Genomic DNA, 10,568 nt, shown 5'->3' with positions numbered 1-10,568 from the left:
GAACCGCCTGCAGGAAGGAGAGGAAGGTCTCTATACATTTTATGCCCTCAACAATGACACAAATGCATCAGTTACCTTCAGTATCTCTATGAAATGTAAGTGCTTGGCATTGTTCTTTCACCCTGCTTGCCCTGGGGTTGCTGCCAGCCCAGCGCCCACAGGACACACAGCCAGACTGTGTCTGGGACTCAGCCCAAACCTATGTATAGCACAGGGGTTCCTGGTGGTTCATTGTTGTACCTATGGAAAGTAAATCTGAGCACAGGGAATGTGCTCTTATAGAATCATAGGATGGTCTGGTTTGGAAGGGACCTTAAAGATCATCCAGTTCCAACCCCCATCCAGACACCTTCCACTAGACCAGGTTGCTCAAAGCCTCAGCCAACCTGGCCTTCAACACTTCCAGGGAGGAGCAGCCACAGCTTCTCTGGGCAACCTGTTCCAGTGTCTGACCACCCTCACAGGAAATAATTTCTTCCTAATATCTAATCTAAACCTCCCCTCTTCCAGTTTAAAGTCATTACCTCTCATCCTGTCACTCCCTGTCCTTGTTAAAAGTCCCTCCCCAGCCTTCCTGTAGGTCAACTTCAGGTACTGGGAGGCCACTATAAGGTCTCCACAGAGCCTTCTCTTCTCCAGGCTGAACAGCCCCAACTTTCTCAGTCTGTCATCATAGCAGACACGCTCCAGCCCTCCCTCTGACCATCCTCATGGTCTCCTCTGGATTTGCTCCAATAGGTCCATCTCCTTTTTATGTTGGGGCCCCCAGAACTGGACACAGTACTGCAGGTCAGATCTCATGAGAGCAGAGTAGAGGGGCAGAAGAATCACCTCCCTTGGTCTGCTTCCTCTGGTCATAGCACTCACTGTTTATCTGCCTTCCTCAACAGCTCCTCCAAGCATCTGCAAAATCAAGGTGCCAGCCAATGACTCCATCCTCCAGTGCATGGCCATTGGCTACCCTGCTCCACGCATTGAGTGGTACCAGTGCCCCATTCACTCCAACAGGTAAGAAATGCCCAGGAGACTGAGCACCTTCAAGGTATGCACTTGTTATTGCTATGTTGGCATTTGCTGAGCAGTTCCACGTGGACTTGCTTACAGGCAATATAGCAGAGCCTGTTCAGTAACAGCAACAGGGATGTTCCCCTGCTTGGGGGGGGGGACGGGAGTGTCTGAGGCGTGGGGCCAGGTACTATTCCTAAAGTCCTGATCTTGAAGTGTTCAGCCACCTGTGATTCCTACTCTCCCAGTGCTTTTCTGAGGAATGTGTGGATCCCTTGGAGAAGTGCCCTGGTGAGCTTGCTGTAGAGCTACATCCTGGCTGGTCTTAGTCATCTTTCTGGGACCTTCACAGGTCTGAGGCTCTGCAGCCCACAGGCTTACTGAGCTACAGTGTGATGGGAGGCAACTGCAGCTGCCCAGACAGGGGTGGTTGTGCCTCGGTACCAGCCCCGTTCAAGAAAGGAATTGCTGCCAGAGCATGTCTGTAGCAGTCTCAGTCTACACAGGGCTTAGATGCTCAGGGAGTGGTCTTTAACCGGGCAGAGAGTAACATGTCTCAGAGCTACAACCCTAATTCCCAGTGTCTCCTCTCTAGTCTGATCCAGGCATCAATTCACTTATGAGCAACTGTGCCACAGCAGAATGCTCATTCTCCCCTGTTTGGTGCCTCTGCAGATACAATGAGGACTACACGTTGTTACTGAACGACTCCAGTCCCCAGGTGGTGAACATGTTGCCCTTCCAAGAGATGGAGGTGGAGAGCACCATCCTCTTCCAGGACCTGGGTGCCAATTTCACCTTCTGCTGTGTGGCCATTAACAGAGAGGGGAATGCTTCTGACGTGTTTCACTCGGTCACCATCACCAGTAAGATACAAATTTGGTGGAGTGGGAGAGAATTTGGCAGCTTTTGGGGGCCCATCTTCCTATATGTATATCTGTACTGTCTTGCAAGAGAGTTGGAATAGATTCCACAAGCCCTGTGTCTGCACAGGAGGTGGGAGGCTTTGGCATTGCCAGTCCTAGGAGCCATGTGGGAATTGTTGGCTGGCATTGCCATGCCATGAACACCATGTAACTGCAGGACCTGGCTCCAGGGCACAGCACTGCCAGCTGTCACTGGAGTCCAGGGGTTGCATCTTTTGATGGGCCTGTTCTTGCTGCACAGATCTTGGTCCCCAGTCTGTCTGACCTGCACCTGCTGCTCTTTGTCTGGAAACTGGGGTGCATGAGGGGAACCATTGCAGCCTTGAGTTTGGCACTGAGAACTTCCCTCAGTTCCCAGCAGATCTTTTGGGTGTCTCTGAGGGCAGTGCTGGGTTGTGTTGCATACAGGGGAAGCCTAAAGGAACAGCTGGGCAAAATGCTCCCAGAGATGGGATTGAAACAGGAGTGTTTTACTCATCCTTGGTTTTTTGTTCCTCCAGGAAATGTCATGGCCCCCCCAGATAAACTCTTCAGCCCTATTCTCTCCACCTGCATTGGCGCATTGGTCCTGCTGCTCCTTCTACTCCTCTTCCTCCTCTACAAGTACAACCAGGTCAGATTCCCTGTTGCATAGCAAGGGCTGCAGGGTCTGCCCAGCCTCTGTGGGCAGCATGCAGACTGGAGGTACCGGGCAAGCTGCCTCCCTCACCTCCACTGCCTCCCATCTTCCCCCAGGACTTTCCTGCTGCAGGGCAAGACTCATGCACCAAACCAGAGTGTTAACACCTCTCCCACGCTGGTCCTTCTCTTGTAGTCCAGAGGTCAATGTGGATATTCCTTGGTGCCAGACAAAGGTGCTCGTTGTGAGCTGTCAGTTGCAGCAGGTTTTGCTCTGGTCACCATGAATCCACAGGCTTGAATTAAGGAGAAAAAAAATATTATTTGCAACTTGCATCTACTTCTTATTCTCTTTCCTGCTTTATAAAAAGCTGTCTTTATGGGGAAACAGGATGATGTTAGAAGGTGTCTGTCTCCAGGAAGAACTGGTCACTATTTTTATACAGGAACTTGCCCCATTTTCTCTGCAAGACTTGTTTTCATCATTTGGATTCCTTCTTGGTTGTTTCCATATATGGTACCAATCAATAGCCACCTCTGCTTCATCAGTGGGTGAAAACCTGCTGGTTTTCAGCTCTCCCTTTGGCACTCTTCCTTTGACAGCCCATTAAGGCTGCAATTTTTGCAGCAGAGTTCTGGTGCTCGTTGTCAGAAGATCCATCAGAACCTTCTCCAAACAAGCACCTACAGCTTTGCAGGCAGAGCTCTTTGTCCAATAATCCTGAGAAAGAGAGAAGCAGATGGATGTGTAAGCATAGGTCTGAAGAAACAGCTCTCAGGAAGGCCTTGCAAGCCCAAGAGAAGCAGGACTTGTTTGTAAATAATCTTATCTATCTCAGTCATGGGCTTCTTCAGTCAGGGCTGATTGCTGCAGTGCTGGGTGAATTGTGGAGCAGAAAGCAGGCAACAGCAAATACACTGAGTGCATGTGGCATTCTTTGAGGGACTTCCACAAGAAACTGAGCATGGAGCATCTATCTGGGCATTTTTGGGCAGCCTGTGTGGGCACAGATATTCAGCTCTCAGGTGAAGGAAAAACAGATGTTTTGCATCAAAGCTGCAGATCTCTGCCTCTGCTCTTGTCCCTCATGCCTGTGATAACCTAGCTTTGAGTATCCACCCATACGCTGCATCTTTCTCTACAACTATCATGGGGAAGTGGTGAGGGGAAGCATTTCAGCACACACCTCCCAGTAGCTGGGACATGATGTGATTCATCATAGCCATGGTCACTCCACCCATGCTTCCCTGTGTTGGCCTTGATAGACCTGAGACCACCTTTTCCACACCGGGGTGCAGGTCCTTGCCTGTCTCCTTGTACAGGAGCAAAGGCTGCACACAATATTCTCACGCCGAGCTGTGTCACTGCTGTTCTCTGTATTTGTGCCTCCAGTCTGGCTCCCTGGCCCTCTCAACCTGAACTACAACACCCAGCACAAGCTGGCACCTGCCTCTGCCCACAGGCTCCAGCACTGCTTCTCTCTGCCTTGCCTGGTTACTTCTGCCATGAGATTCGTGGAAAAGAGAAGAAATTCTTACTTCTTGTTCTCCATTTCTTTTTTTTTCCCCTGTAAGGGAAGCGGGGCTGGGCCAGCTCCACTGTTCTGCTGTGCTCAGCAACCCAGGACACCAAGGAAGGAGACACAGTGGGGACATCTCCCTCCAGCACCAGTAGGGCACTGTCAGCCACTGGTCTGGTGGGACATGCTAGCTTCAGCTATGCTATCCCAAGTGAGGGAAAGAGGATACTTTAAGTGAAAGGGGCAAGAGAGCTTCCCTCAGTCATGGGTAATGACTTGGAAGGACTTTGTAACAGCAAAAGGACCAGGCTGTCCAGACAAAGCCCCTCTAGCTCACATCAGGTTCAAAACAAGAAATATTTCATGGGCTGAATCCCAAGTCTTCCCTCTACACTTGCAGGGTGAGAGCTGAGTGCATGCTGGGACTGGGGAACCCTCAGGACTTGAGGAACATTGAGTAACTGGAGTCTCTTCCTTACAGAAACCCAAGTACCAGGTGAGGTGGAAGATCATTGAGGCCTGTGAAGGGAATAACTACATCTTCATCGATCCCACTCAGCTGCCATACAATGAAAAATGGGAGTTTCCGAGGAATAAGCTTCAGTTTGGTAAGAAACCTTCCTTGTTGCTGTTACCACAAAGCTGAAATGCTCCCATGGACTGAGCCCAAGCAATTGGCCAATATCCAAAGCTGCATCCAGATGTTACAGCAACATCCTTAACCAGGTCTTGCTGCCCTCTTCCACACAGGGTGGCAAATGCTAGGGCACAACCTCTCTCCATTATTCCAAGGAAGGTTGAGAGGATCATGTCCCTTTTGCATCTGGGATGATTGCTAATGCATAGAGCTGGTGAGCCCATGTTTGCACATGGCCTCTTTCATACCATCTTGGCTCACAGTAGAGTTCCCCTCAGATGTTAACCAGCTCCTGAATAAGGGATGTGTCATCTTGTCTGGGTTTAGCAGGAATCCCCACCCACCAGACATCCTCCTTGAGGCTGTGTGCAGGACAACTGCTCAGTCTCTTTCTATAAAGCATCTTATAAGCACCTCTTTTTTTTTTTTCCCTCTGCAGGAAAAACTCTTGGAGCAGGAGCCTTTGGAAAAGTGGTAGAAGCCACCGCTTTTGGGCTGGGCAAAGAGGATTCGGGCCTCAAAGTGGCTGTGAAGATGCTAAAGTGTAAGCCACCCAGAGCAACCTGCAAAGGCTGAAATCCCCCAGGCTCCTTTGGGCAGGATGTAGTGTGTGTTCACCGTATCTGTTGGTGCTCCCAGGTCACAACATCTACTTTTTGGATGTTTCTGTGACAAGTACTGGGTGCTGGAATCATGCTGCTGTCACTTTTGTGGACACATGTGGCCAGAGGCACAGACAGAGGACAGTTTCCTCTCTGATTGTGTCTCCTCTTTTTGTTCCATCTCTGTCTACACCTTTTTCTGTCCTCCCCCTTACTTTCTTCCTTGTTCTTCCTTCACACCTTTACACAACCCTTTTCCTCTTGCCTTGCAGCATCAGCAGACACAGATGAGCAGGAGGCTCTCATGTCTGAGCTGAAGATCATGAGTCACTTGGGACACCATGAGAACATTGTTAATCTGCTGGGAGCATGTACCTATGGAGGTAGGATCCCACAGTCCTGCATTCCCCATAGAGCCTTCCCCCAGCCTGCTCCTCTGAGGCTGTTACCTCTCCTCAGTCTCACAACAGAGATGATAGCTGATGAGGAGCTTGGTGGTCTTTTTTGAACCTATAACTTTGCATAGGCCTTGTGGGCTGGCCATTTCCAGATATGCTCGTGTGTGGTACAGGTTCTGCTGCTTCTCCCAGGGAAAGCAATCCTCAGGACAGGTCACAGTAGTATCACTTCTTAATGAACCCTTTCTGCCTCTCTCCCAGGCCCCATCCTTGTCATCACCGAGTACTGTCGCTATGGAGATCTGCTGAATTTCCTGCGGAAGAAGGCTGAATCCATAATTATCCAGGATTCTGCTCTGGACACCTCTTTAGACAGTGCTGCTGATTACAAAAACGTTGACCTAGAGAAGAAATACATCCGCAGGTAAAAGCAGAGCTCTGATGGCCACGGAGCTGAGCAATGCAGGGCCTGGGTACTTGCCAGGAGAAGTGTGCAGAGGGCTGTGCTGGGGACAGATTAAGGCCAAAGGTCTGGGGACTTGCAGAATACCAGGATGTAAGAGCCACTGGGGATGCATGTGTTTAGATTTGGTTTAAGTAAAGTAAAAGTAAAAACTTGGTTCCAAGTTTTTCAAAGTCTTTGTCAGCAGTCATTGACTATCCCACTATAAATCCTGGTTTCAATCCAGTCTGTTCTCCCACAACCTGGAATCAGAACTTTTTTGGTTTCCTGCACTGTTGGGTACATGGGGTTTGTAGGACAAGATCCTGAGCGCTCCCCATCAGCCAGGGGCAGTCCCTTGACAAAAGGGGAGCAGTACTTGGAGCCCCATAGCCCAGGGCACCCAGGTCCCCTTTCTGAATCAGCCTCAACGTTGACTTTCCCTTTGCCCTTAAACCTCCAGCTAAACCACTTCCTGCAGGCAGGGATGTGGTTTCTTCCGTCAGTGGAGTGGAGAAAGGCAGAAGGTACTGCTGGAGGGTTGGTAACAGCCTGTCTCCATCTCTTCTGACTCAGTGACAGTGGCTTTTCAAGCCAGGGTTTGGAAACCTATGTTGAAATGAGGCCTGTATCATCGTCAGCATCTTCAGCATCATCAGATTCTGCGCAAGCCAGGGGTGAGTTAAAGGCTCATTTCTGTGGGGGTTTTTTTTGGTGATTTCTTTATTCTGGTGATCCTGAATAAATCCCTGGTTTAGCCCCAGGGAACCAGGACACAGTACAGCTTGCATTATTCACTGGGTTTGCAGCAACTCTAAAACTTCGCTTTGAATTTCAGGGAAAAACTTGGAGGAAGAAGATGAAACCAGGGAAGACCTCCGTCCCCTCAATCTCTCTGACCTGCTACAGTTCTCCAGCCAGGTGGCCCAGGGCATGGCATTCCTCGCATCAAAGAATGTGAGTGCCAAGAGGACAACTGCCCCCAGCACCCCAGTTGGGAAACCCCAGCAGGCACCAGCCATCCTGTCTGCATGAGGCTTGGGATGTTTTTCAATGGGGTGACCAAGATCAAGATGAAAATGGGCCTCTCTGCTCCATATGTTGGGGTCAGACATGCTGGGTCATGGTGACTGCTGGTCCCTTCAGAGCCTTTGTGACCCATGGGCTCTGGGCAGCGTTACAGGGGGAACCCAGGGCTGTGCCTCTGCTAGTCTCAAAATTTTCTCCCCAGCTTTTACTTGAGGTCAGGAACTTTGATGTGAAGCTTTCTTGCACTGGCAGCTTCCCCACTGGCCCAGGGACAAGGAACTGAAAGTGGCCGTTGATCTGTCTGCCAGAGCTGGCTCATTTAGAGCATCAGAGAGTAACCGTATGACTGTCCCAGAGATGAGGGCACTGTGTCACCAGCTCCTGGCTCTGAGCCTCCTCCCATGGGGAAGACAACAGCCCCACGAGTGACTAAAGGACATGGCATGAAAGGTCACAATGTCTTAGTGCTGCAAATAAAGTGGCTGAAAGAGAGCCCCTCGTCCTTGTACATGACACAGTGCCTCTTGGGGGGGCTTTTCAAGCAGTACGTGTTCCCCTTGCCCCTGTAAGTGTTTTGGTGACAGGCCTGGGCTGTAGGCAATCAGCTGGGACTGCTGGGGGACGTTGGCTGGGTCTCAGTTGTGCTCTCCTCTCCTCAGTGCATCCACCGTGACTTAGCAGCCAGGAACGTGCTCGTGTCAGATGGACGAGTAGCCAAGATTTGTGACTTTGGCCTGGCCCGTGATATCATGAATGACTCAAACTACGTTGTAAAAGGCAATGTAAGTAATTAAAATGGCGACAAGAGAAGGTACAAGGGTATGGTGTGGCTGGAGCACGAAGGACAGGGTGTAGCATCAGCTGCCAGCTTGTCCCAGGCTGCAGGACTCTTTGCTCTTCCAGGCCCGACTGCCCGTGAAATGGATGGCCCCAGAGAGCATCTTTGACTGCATTTACACAGTGCAGAGCGATGTGTGGTCCTACGGCATCCTTCTCTGGGAGATCTTCTCCCTTGGTAAGACAGAAGCGAGCTTGTAAACCTCTCTTGTTTTCTATGGCTTACTGCTGCCCTAATGCCTCTGCAGAAAGGTTTCCAAGAAAGGAGGAAAACTGACAAAAAAATCTAGGTTTTATCAGGGCTATAAAATTCTGTGTTATGCTTCCTGAGGGACCATTAAAAGCAATGGATCCTGGACAACTTGCTCTAACTCTGAACTCCCTGAGTAGTGCTGTCACAGGCAATGCTCCAGGCTGCCTCTTCCCATTCCACAAAGCTGGAGTATTAAAGCCTCTAATCCCAAAGCCACCACTGCTCTGTTCCTGTCACAGGTAAAAGTCCATATCCTGGCATGGTGGTGAACAGCAAGTTCTACAGCATGGTGAAGCAGGGATACCAGATGGCCAGACCTGACTTCGCTCCCTTGGAAATGTGAGTGGATGTGCTGAGATGCACACAAAGGGTGACAGGGTGGCTGGAGATGCTTCACAGAGGGTGGGCAGGGAGGTGGCACAGGGACCGCAGTCCCAGGTCTGCCTGCTGCTCCCAGGTGTGTCTGCCTTTGAGGTTCAGGTTGGATCCTACCAGGCTGCTCTTTGCTGCTGTAGGAAAGCAAGACCTGGGGCAGTGAGTTATGATGCTCTATCCACGATTCCCTCTGTTTATGGACAGGAAGATAGGAGAGCTCATGTTATATGTTTACATTCCTGAACTTGGTGGGTTTTTTTTCAGTCAGCTACGCTTGACTCTAGGACTATGAAAAGACAAAGCTGAATAGGTTACAGGAGGGGAACGAGTTTAAACTTAAAGAAAATCCTTGTTGATAGATTATTTTGCTCTAGCCACTTCTGTGCTCACCTTTCCCTGGAGCACTGCACGTGGGTTTTACAGACAGGAAGATGAGGGACTGCTCAGGACTGTGTGCCTGAAATACCAAGTGTTGCAGGGAAGAACCTGGGGCTGCAGACCCTCCAGCAGCTTTGCAGCAGTGCAGTACAACCCCCCTGTCCCTGTTTGGCTCTGCAGGTACAGCATCATGCAGGCGTGCTGGAGCCTGGAGCCCACACGGAGACCTACCTTCGACCAGATCGGCTGCTTCATCCAGAAAGAACTGGAGGTACATAAGGAGCAGGTGAGGACCTTTGGAGAGGAGCAGGGGGGAGATGTGCTTTCCCTATGTGAATGCAGCTCCTGGACAATTTTCCTGGTGATGTCCCTTACCTTTAACTGATGGGAGTAGTTTAGTGGCATGCCAGCTAGCCATGTCCTGTGTGCACAGCAAAGGGTAGTGTGGAGCGAGCATCTCCAGCTGGTCACTGTGCAGAAACAGATGTTCTACAGCATTGAAAGGACTGAAACACACTTGGGGTGGGTTTTTTTTTCCTTTCAAGGACTACACCAACCTCCCCTCTGCTGCTGAGGAAGACAGTGGCTGCGATACCTCTGGCTGCTGTGAGGAGTCCTGTGAGCAAGAGGAGAGCGGCCAGCCCCTTCTCAAGAGCAACAACTATCAATTCTGTTAGCTGGTGCCACTGCCCTGGGGTAGATCCCTGTCCTCCTGGCTCTGCAGAGCACATGGTTCTGCTCTGCCCTAGGACTCAGATGTCTTCTGCTTTGGCTCTCCTCTCTGTGCTTTCTGAAGTAGGAGTGTCACCAACTCCCTCACTGAAACGATAGTGCTGGAGCAACTCAAACCCCAGACTCACCATGGGGTCCCTAAGGCCTTATCTCAAGCGTGGCATAGAGGTGTTAGGATGATAACGTGCTCCATCTCTGCATGCAGAGTACAGAGTGGTCCCTGTCACCTGCCTCCCCAGCACTTGGAGGAGGCTGTGGGGTGTATGTTTTTCTTTTAAATACAAGTTGCAGCCAAGTAAGACACTTCCAAAAGTCACAAGTCGCTTGCATAACTGAACCCTTATGTTTTATGAGAACATTTGAAGCTGGAACTGCTCCACACACCAGCAGCAACCCTTTCTTGGTGGTCCTGCTCTCTTCCCTTTGTCCTTCTGACCCTGGATGATGCAGAGGGAGAGTTTAGATATAGCTAAAGCCTCTGCTTAGCATTAAATATGCATTAACCTCTACATTTCCTCATGCAATCTACCTCTCTGCAGCTAGATGCTTCTGCAGGGATTGAGTGAAGTGAGCCAAGGAGCCAACCCCAGGGTTCTGTGAGCTTCTGCCCCAGTAACAGGACAGAGGGGCAGTTATTTCTCAGGTAAAATGCAGAAGTAACCAGTGTTCTTCCACAGGAGCACTGAACACAATCCCAATCCAGGAAAGAATGGCAGCTTAAACAGATCTGGAAACTATCAACAATAACACATATCCTAAAGAACTGCTGAATTACGGAGTATGTAGCAATCACTGCCTTTGTTCTGATTACAGATA

The 10,568-nt window shown here is 50.2% G+C and overlaps 1 protein-coding gene across 1 annotated transcript in view; it reads left to right on the top strand.

The window, feature by feature from the left end:
* CSF1R (colony stimulating factor 1 receptor) overlaps positions 1 to 9,887 on the top strand; it is a 19,918-nt gene extending 10,031 nt beyond the window's left edge. The window contains 15 exon segments of the mRNA XM_029084598.1: positions 1 to 95; positions 891 to 1,008; positions 1,681 to 1,871; positions 2,432 to 2,544; positions 4,551 to 4,677; positions 5,146 to 5,250; positions 5,581 to 5,691; positions 5,968 to 6,130; positions 6,725 to 6,825; positions 6,987 to 7,105; positions 7,837 to 7,959; positions 8,081 to 8,192; positions 8,507 to 8,606; positions 9,201 to 9,306; positions 9,566 to 9,887. The exon segment at positions 1 to 95 is cut by the window's left edge and continues 20 nt beyond it. Coding sequence (XP_028940431.1) covers positions 1 to 95; positions 891 to 1,008; positions 1,681 to 1,871; positions 2,432 to 2,544; positions 4,551 to 4,677; positions 5,146 to 5,250; positions 5,581 to 5,691; positions 5,968 to 6,130; positions 6,725 to 6,825; positions 6,987 to 7,105; positions 7,837 to 7,959; positions 8,081 to 8,192; positions 8,507 to 8,606; positions 9,201 to 9,306; positions 9,566 to 9,697 — 1,816 coding nt within the window. The 3' untranslated portion in view covers positions 9,698 to 9,887.
* The last annotated feature ends 681 nt before the right edge of the window (positions 9,888 to 10,568 follow it).

This window comes from Antrostomus carolinensis, unplaced genomic scaffold (genome assembly GCF_000700745.2).
Source record: "Antrostomus carolinensis isolate BGI_N321 unplaced genomic scaffold, ASM70074v2 scaffold15224, whole genome shotgun sequence".
Taxonomy (NCBI): domain Eukaryota; kingdom Metazoa; phylum Chordata; class Aves; order Caprimulgiformes; family Caprimulgidae; genus Antrostomus; species Antrostomus carolinensis.
This window is presented reverse-complemented; position numbering and strand designations above follow the sequence as displayed.